This window comes from Gekko japonicus, unplaced genomic scaffold (genome assembly GCF_001447785.1).
Source record: "Gekko japonicus isolate JY-2015 unplaced genomic scaffold, Gekko_japonicus_V1.1 scaffold2146, whole genome shotgun sequence".
Taxonomy (NCBI): Eukaryota; Metazoa; Chordata; class Lepidosauria; order Squamata; family Gekkonidae; genus Gekko; species Gekko japonicus.
The window spans coordinates 34,995-44,266 of NW_015169847.1; the positions used below are offsets into that span (position 1 = coordinate 34,995).

A 9,272-nucleotide genomic window follows, 5' to 3' on the forward strand; every position below is an offset into this window, starting at 1 on the left:
CAAGCGGGGGAGAAGGGAGGGACTTCCGTCTGGGCGTTTGTGTCAACGTGAGTGCCGGCTGTTTAATATTTGGACTGTGTATGGCTATGAATCCAACGGGGATTGTGAAGGAAAAGAAAAGCTTGAATTGTGACAGCGAAAAGTGCCTCATGAGCGCTTATAAAAGTCAACAATTGAAGAGGAGAATCCAGCGAAGGGATTGGGAGCGGATAAAAGCGAAATTGAAATTAATACCATTCTCAAAGCTGGAGATCTCCGGGCATGGCATGAAAGGAAGACAGCTTACAGCACAGGAACTGAAAGAGTTAACAGCGACCCGAAGGAGGAGGGGAAGAAGCCGGAGGCAAGAGAAAAACAGAGGAAGCCCCTCCCGTCACTGAGAGGGGAAAAGTAACCAGCGCGTTAAAGAAGCGGTTCTGAATGTGCCTTGAAGAGACTTTTTAACAGAAATTCAAAGGAACATTACTAATAAATTAACATAGAAAGTAACTGGAATGGAAAAAAGATGTTTGACAACACGCAGAAGAAGCCTTTGATGATTGGACATTACTAACAGTTTAATCTAACAGTTAATACATCACTCAGCTTTCTCTTTCTCCCACTATATACCCTCCTTATCTTTCTTTTTAAGCGAAACTCCTCCCCTTTTTAGGGGAGTCAATAAAATCTCTATACAAAAAAAAAAAAAAACCCCAGTACCAATCTGGGGGAGGGGTGTGGGTTTTTTTGCGGTAAAAATTTAGTGATAGGACACTAGCATAACGGCTGCCTCCCGTCTGTACTGTTTTTTTTTAAAAAATTGTAATTATTTTATTAAGTGATCTATTACATGCATCTGATATTTAATGTTGCAAATCGTGCATGTGCAATGTGCAAAACAAAGAGTCTCACTGCTGCTCTGGTGATGAAATTTTAAAAAGCCAAGCAACCCGATCACAAACTGATGTTTTAAATAAACGGGACATACAGAAAATGGAATCAGTCTATATACAGGAGGTACTTTCTGTTAAAGGTAAAGGTAAAGGTTTCCCTTGCTCGAAAGCCAGTCGAATCCGACTCAAGGGTTGCGGTGCTCATCTCCGTTTCAAAGTCAAAGAGCCAGCGCTGTCCGAAGACATTTCCGTGGTCATGTGGCCGGCATGACTAGACACCGAGGCACACGGAATGCTATTACTGTCCCACCGAAGCGGTACCTATTTGTCTACTTGCAATTTCTTGCTTTCGAACTGCTAGGTTGGAGGAGCTGGTGCCAGACAACAGGAGCTCACTCCGTCATGCGGCACTCGGGTCTTGAACTGCCGAGCTACCGACCTTCCGGTCTGCAGTTATGTACCCACAAATTATTGCTAGTGTGCAGACACAAAAAAAGTTAATAATGGGCTCTATTTCTTTTCGGGCACTATCACTAGAGCACATGAGCAAACAAACAAACAAAAAGTATAGGAGAATGACAGAGCTGTGACGGCTCCGACTACAGGCATTCCGTCAGAAAAACCACACTACTGCGCCATGTGCAAAACTCTCACCCAATGCACAATGCAACTCTGAAGGGAAAGTGGAGATGCAGAATGAATCGTTGAAGCTGAGTCAGAAAGTTGTGGATCAAAAGCGCAGGAAATTAAAAGTAAGCGGCGTTTGCATAAAAGGCCACTACGTCACTGTACAGCAAATTCCATATCGCAGCAGTATTATTCGTCATGCACAACGTCTGCGTAAGGTCCTCCTCTAAACACGCCAGGTGTAGGCTACGTGTAGCTTTCTTTTTTAAACTTTGTCAATTTAATTCTACTTTGCATTTACCTTGGTGTCGCAGGGTTATATTTTTCCTCCTTTTCTACTTCTTTGGTCTGTAGTAAAGGGTTTTCAATGATGACTATGAAGAGGAGAACACAGGGAAGTCACATAAAATTAATTTAAATGATCTCTTGTAAGTGCAGGAGAGAGCGATGAAAAAACGATCAGGGGCCTGGAGACCAAGGCGTACCAGGAAAGGCTGAGGGACTTGGGAATGTTCATTGTGGAGAAGAGGAGGTTGAGGGAGGGACATGATTGCTCTCTTGAAGGATTTGAAGGGCTGCCACTTGGAGGAGGGCAGGGAGCTGTTCCTGTTGGCAGCAGAGGAGAGGACTTGCAATCATGGGTTTAAATTAAGGGGGGAAAGGTACTGGCTGGATATTAGGAACAATTTTTTCCAGTAAGAGTAGTTCAGCAGTGGACCTGGCTGCCTAAAGAGGTGGTGAGCTCCCCCTCCATGGCATTCTCTAAGCAGCGGCTGGAAAAACACTTGTGAGGGATGCTCTAGGCTGATCCTACATTGAGAAGAGGGTTGGACTAGATCAGGGGTGTCAAACATGTGGCCTGGGAGCCAGATCAGGCCCCTGGAGGGTTTCTATCAGGCCCACAGTGGAACTGGCTGTCTTCTGCTGCTTCTTCCAGTTCTGCTGCTGCTGCATCATCATAGGTTTGCAGATTACAGATACACACCTGAACAGCATACTCAAGATTGCAACAGCACAGAATTTTTGATGCAATAATTCAGAGCAAGAGGTGTCAGTTATCAGACACTGTTAAATAAACAAAATATTGCAAGAGTGCTAATGTGTTAAGCATGTTTTTATTTTAAGTTAAAAAACCCCTTTGTGTTTGTGTCCTTTATAAAGTTTATATCTCCGCTACCTGGCAGCTGCAGTTCGAAAGCAAGAAATTGCAAGTAGATAAATAAGTACCACTTCGATGGGACGGTAACAGCATTCCGTGTGCCTCGGTGTTTAGTCATGCCAGCCACATGACCACGGAAACGTCTTCAGACAGCGCTGGCTCTTCAGCTTTGACACGGAGATGAGCACCACAACCCTAGAGTCGGATTCGACTGGCTTTCGAGCAAGGGAACCTTTACCTTTTTACTTGGCATTACCTTTTATGACACACATGGCCTGGCCCAACAAGGTCTCATTTATGTCAAATCTGGCCTTCATAACAAATGAGTTTGACACCCCTGGACTAGATGGCCTGTAGAGCCCCTCCCAACTCTATGATCCTGTAATTCTGAGGGCACGTAGCACACTGCACTCGCAACTCAACACCCAGGCTTGTTGTGGAAGCACACTAGGGACAGAGCAAGACTCAAGCCTAGTAGCACCTTAAAGATCAACGAAATTTCCAGAGTATAAGCTTTTGAGACGAAAGCCCTGTGACGAAGGGAGCTTTGACTCTTGAAAGCTTAGACCCTGGAAATCTTTTTGGTTTCGAAGGTGCTCTTGGATTCAACTCTTGCTCATGTACTGCAGACCAATGAGGTGATCCTACCCACCTGAACCTACATCAGGGACAGGTACAATGCAACACCACGCCAGGTCAAGGGACCGGACGTTTGCAGTTCAACAGGGTAGATGTCAAGTTAGGTAAAGGTAAAGGTTTCCCTTGCTCGAAAGCCAGTCGAATCTGACTCTAGGGATGCAGTGCTCATCCCCGTTTCCAAGCCAAAGAGCCAGCGCTGTCCGAAGATGTCTCCGTGGTCATGTAGCTGGCATGACTAGACGCCGAGGCGCACGGAACGCTGTCACCTTCCCACCAAAGCGGTACCTATTTATTTACTTGCAATTTATTGCTTTCTAACTGCTAGGTTGGCAGGTGCTGGGGCCAGGGACGGGAGCTCACTCCGTCATGCGGCACTCGGGTCTTGAACTGCCGAACTACCGACCTTCTGGCCTGCAGTTCAGCGTCTTAACCACTTGAGCCACCGCAGCCCCTGATTGTCAAGTTACAGGACTGTTATTCCTTTTCTGACAAAAGATGACCTTCCGATGCAACTTACAGGAAATCAAGAAAAATCCCGCAGTAACCATCCCTGCAGATGGGATTTCAAGTTGCCTGCCTCCTATTCTGACAGCTCCAGCAGCTGGAATCAGGAGAGAAAGGCTCCATTGCTGAAGCTGAGTCCAGGCACAATAAGGGGGATGCCTGGCTGCTGCCTCCCCAGCCCTCTAACAGACTGCAGGTAGGGTCTCTGGCCAAGCCCCCCAAATGATTGCTCACACTAGGGAGGTGCACCGACACCCCCCAGGGGCTGGGCTCACTCCCAGCCATCAGCAACATAGGAGGGGGCCGGCTCCACCCAGTGTTCCCTCTAAGCTGAGTTACTGGGAGCCAGCTCGCAGTTTTTTTAGCCTCTGGCCCACACATTTTTGTCTTAGCTCAGGGAGGATGGCTCCGAGTCCAGAGCAAACGAATCGATGCAGTAGCCAAATCACTCATTCACAACTTTAATGCCAGTCGCTCACAAAGTCGAATTTTTGCTCACAGATTAGAGGAAGCATTGGTTCCACCTCCTGGGATCCCGCCAGCACGGCCCGGGGGTGGGGTGGGCAGGTACACCTTTCTTGAGGTGACAAAATACTTGGTACTGTCCCTGAGTGGAGCTGGATCCGTTGCAAGGAGATAGACTGGTACCAATGTTTAACATGGAAGCTTGGAAATAGTGCCTCGGTTCCAGCTCAGACTACACAGGTACCTAAAGTTCTTACACGGCTTTGGGAAATCCCTGTAAAATATTTGTGGCATCCTCACTTATTGGGGGGACTGTTTCTCCTTTAAACCACACTCTCTGTACATGAACTTAGTAGATTTCTGCAGCCACCAGGAATTAAAAATTCCAAATCTCTCTCTTTTGGTAGAATGACCCAGTGTCTGGGCGCTTCAGAGGACTATGTGGCCCTGAGGGACTGTTCTAATTGCTGGGATAAGTTTAAACAAATAATGATTTATTTATAAAAGAACAAAATAGGTTTCTGGGTATTTTTGAACTGTTGTTGAAGAAAGAAAAAATAACTGAGAAAGCTTGGCGTCACACACAGTCTCTTAAACACCAAAACTTAACACTGACAGACTTCTCTCTCTCTCATATATATAGCCACACAGGCTAAACACTCTGGGTCATATATAGCCACACAGGCTGAACTTTCTCTCTCATAGCCACACAGGCTAAACTCCAACTGCTTCCTCTGTCATACAGACTCTCTCAAAAACTCTCCACACTCATCTCTTCAAGAACACAGAATCCCCTCAGAGACATCGCTCCTCCCACACTCTCAGTCATCAGCCAATCACATCACACTCATCTCCCTCTCTCACTCTCCTTACATTACTGCAGTCACACGAAACATTTAATGACACACACGCACCAAAAATGGAATCATCACAGTATTGTAGATGCCAACCCGAGCAGGAGCGGCTGATGTTCTTTGCACCCTGATTCCCCTCACACAAGTTCATTACGCTCAACTAGGGTGAGCTCAAGGGCAGTGTTCTGCAGTGTTTGCTCAAAACACTACGAGGAGGAAAACTAGCAAGGAGGTGCTTGCCGGGGGTCTGTTTGGCACACAGCTGCACTTAAAAACCAAGCAGAACTGTGAAGATTTATTGTAGTAGTATTCCCTTGACAGATTGATCTTAAGTTTCTGGGCAAGGTGGTCCGGCAAACGGTTGTTATTCAGATGTGTCCGACGTTCCTTCTAAGCTGTGGAGTCTTGTGAGCAAAAATTCTACTTTGCGAGCTGCTAGCATTAAAGTTGTGAGCAAGCCATTTGGCTACCGCATGAATTAGCTTGCTCTGGAGCCCTCCTTCCTGAGTTAAGACAAATGTGTGTGAGCCAGAGGCTACAAAAACTGTGAGCTGGCTCACACTAACTCATCTTAGAGGGAACACTGGAAACAGCCCAAAAAATCCAATTTACTTCAGCGGGGAAACGGCTAAACACATGTTCTAATTCCCATTCGTTTTAGTGGGAGAGTGACAGTGCTATACTCCAACTGGATTATGCCATTAATTATTACTGTTATAATTATTAAAGACCGTTAGACTAACAAAACACACGATAACATGAAGATCTGAGAGGGAGTCTGGGAGATTTTTTTCTTTCAGACCCAAGTCTCTCGATGACAGCTTTACTACTTTCGAAAATAAGGGTTGTTTTTTAACTTTTTACTTCTTCCCTCTTCACTCAACCTAACTGGGAAAAAAAGTTGGTTCCAATTAACTAGTCCACAACTCCTTTGGGGAAAACACACCAAGGCCACAAACACATAACAGTGATTTAAAACGAGGGAGAACACATACTGAAAAACTGAAATATGTTGAGAATAAACTCCAGGCTTACCACAGTCACCGACTCTAAAACTTTCTGAAAGCGACTTAACGTATTCCTCTCTTCCCCAAGAATTTATGTTTATGAAGCAAGATGGCGAATCACGAACAGTAAAACCAAAAGTGTATCTTTCCGCACCAATGTCTGCAGGGAGAAAAGGCATTTTTTTGCTGTTTAAAAGCTGGAATTCAGAGTCAGGCACAGCTATGGGCGCACGAGAATTGTTACGTCCTGCCAAGTATCATCAAAGTTAAGAGGTCAGACTTGTGTTACTCAGCTCAAAGAAGCCGTATTTATTTATTTGCCTCATTTGTACCCTACTTTCCTTCCCAATGGGGACCCAAGGTGGCTTATATAATCTTACAGAGCCAGTTTGGTGTCGTGGTTAGGAGTGCAGACTCTAATCTGGGAGAACTGGGTCTGATTCCCCACTCCTCCACATGCAGCTGCTGGTGTGGCCTTGGGTCAGTCACAACTTCCCTCAGAGCTGTTCTCTCAGGAGCAGTCCTCGAAAGAGCTCTCTCAGCCCCACTTACCTCACAGGGTGTTTGTTGTGGGGAGGGGAAGGGAAAGGAGATTGTAAGCCGCTCTGAGACTCCTTCGGGTAGTGAAGGGTGGGGTATAAATCCAATCTCCTCCTCCTCCTTCTTCTCTCCCCCCATGGAAGAATTTGCCACAGCAATGGGGAGACACCCAAGTTGTCCCCTGGGCCCCTGAAATACTCTACTGAGGCTGTGCTGCTTCTGTCAGAGCTCTCTCAGAGTTCTCTCGGAGCTCTGGTGTGGGGTGGCAGGTGGCAGCTAGGGGCTAGGAAATACCTGGAGATTTTGGGGGTGGAGCCTGAGGAGGGCGGGGCTTGCGGAGGGGAGGGGCTTCGGCCATACAGTCCACCTTCCCAAGCAACCATTTTCTCCAGGCGAACCGATCTCTGTCACCTGGAGACAGGCCCGTAGCCAGGATTTTTTTAAATTCAGGGGGCCTTTAAATAAGTCAGGGGGCACCCCACACAGACACCTCCAAGGGAGCACCACAAATAAAATAAAAAATTGGAAGCCGGGGGGGCGGGGGGCCTGGGCTGGATGGGAAGTCAGGGAGGCTTGGTAGGCGAGTGAGGGGGGGGGGGGGGAGCCCCGGGAGGCTCCACTGTAGCTCCGGGCCTGCCTGGAGATCAGTTGTAATCCCACAAGTTCTCCAGACACCACCTGGGGGTTGGCAACTCTAGTGGCAGCATCCGCAAGCACCGCCCATTGTGGTGCCATCACTGCTCAGGCTCATGCGTGGCACATTGTAAGGGAATGGGGTTGCCAACTCTCTGTTGGGAAATTCCTGGAGATTCAGGGGTCAAGTATGGGGATGGTGAGGTTTGCGAAGAGGAGGGACCTCAGTGGGGTATAATGATGTAGAGCAATGCTCCCTCTAAGCTGCAGAGCCTTGTGAGCAAAAATTCTGCTTTGTGGCATTAAAGTTGTGAGCGAGCGATTTGGCAACTGCATCAGTTAGTTGGCTCTGGAGCCATCCTTTCTGAGCTAAGGCGAAAATGTGTGAACCGGTGGCTAAAAAACTGTGAACTAGCTCACACTAACTCAGCTTAGAGGGAACACTGATGTAGCGTCCACCCTCCAAGGCGGCCATTTCCTTCAGGGGAAATTGATATCAGTGGTCTGGAGAGATGAGTCGTAATTCTGAGTTATCTCCAGGTCCCGCCTGGAGGTTGGCTACCCTATAAGGAAACACGGAAGACAGGACTGGCCCCGGGGCACTAGCCATGAAGCAAAGGACCAGGGAAATTAGGACGAGAGAGAGAAAAAGGTTGTTGGTAAAAGCCCCAAAGGTAGGAGAAGATACATTGGTTGTGTAAGAAGGAACTGAGCCAGCATTGGGCAAGCTCATTAAATACCGCTAGAGGTCACCAGATTTTTAAAAAATGAACTTTGGTTCTGCCTGGGAGGGGATGGGAAAAGTCATTACAGCTGGCCCGGGCAGAGCAAGTTGGCGGGTGTCCCACCGCTTTGGCAGAGAACTCCGCCTCCTAAACTGAATGGAGTTTTCTACTGTCATTAGATGTCCCAGAATTACTGGGAGAGAGAAACTGCTGCTGCGTTAAGTAACTCACTTTTAACACCATCCTTTGAAACAGTAAAGGACAGAGATAGCCGGAGGGAGCTGGACCCCCTCTTAGCTTCCCGTTCCCCTTCTTATTCAGCTGGGCGATCTCTGTTGAAATTTCAGTTGTGGAGAAAGGGTTCCCGCTGGCTTCCCACCCATACTTTCGAGTCAGAGACATCACAAGACAAGAGAGATAGAGCCTGAGAAACAGAGGGTCTAAAAAGGAACCTTTACTTTTTCTGTCTGGAAAGCCTTTCGCATCTGTTTTTCCAATCACCACACCAATTATACTCTGGGAAGGAAGAGAGAGAGAGAGAGAGAGAAAAGATTACATACAGATGTACAGGATGGATTTGATTTCACACATTCTCCATATTCCTTCCGTAATAAAAAGCATATTTGGCTGCTGCTATTTTAAACCCACTCCTTCTACAGCGCCATTTAATACATTAACAACCCTCCCCGCATGAAAAGATGACCCGTGGGAATTAATACGAGATTGCCTGAATAGTACATAGTTTCTTTTGCCCGCTGGGAAAGAAAGCGTCCTCAGTCTGAGGAATGGGATGAGGGCATCCAAACCTGTTGGACCACAAGTTCCCCATTCACCTAGATGGAGAACTTACCGTTTTCCCAAACTTGCTAAGGGACACTGAGTGTGGCCTGACTGTTTGTGTGTTTCCCTAGTTCTCCATCCCATAAAAATAACTCACACTTGTCGCAGAATTAGGGCCTGGATTGACCCTCAGTCCTCTGATAAACCTAAGTTACTTTAATTTCTATAGTATAGTTGAATCTCTGGTTCTGTTTCCCAGAAGGCTTCAGGACTTGACTGGCACTGCGGCTTTCCGGTACCGACAACCCTGGACATGACTTTGGCCTTTTGGAATGCTTTATACACTATCAAATTCTAAATAGATAGGGTATCTGTAACTAGCTTCCTTGACTCTCTGAGTCACCCTAGTTTTCCCCTTGACTTTCCTGACCCCAGAGATAGAAAGAAAGGACTGAGCTCTGTCGTGT

The 9,272-nt window shown here is 47.0% G+C and overlaps 1 protein-coding gene across 1 annotated transcript in view; it reads right to left on the bottom strand.

The window, feature by feature from the left end:
- The window catches only part of MEIOB (meiosis specific with OB domains), a 106,081-nt gene that overhangs the window by 19,905 nt on the left and 76,904 nt on the right, over positions 1-9,272 (bottom strand). The window contains exons 2-4 of the mRNA XM_015417345.1: positions 8,484-8,541; positions 6,156-6,287; positions 1,801-1,873 (exon numbers count right to left, since the gene is read on the bottom strand). Of these exons, the coding sequence (XP_015272831.1) occupies positions 1,801-1,873; positions 6,156-6,287; positions 8,484-8,541 (263 nt within the window). The remainder of the gene's footprint in view (positions 1-1,800; positions 1,874-6,155; positions 6,288-8,483; positions 8,542-9,272) is intronic.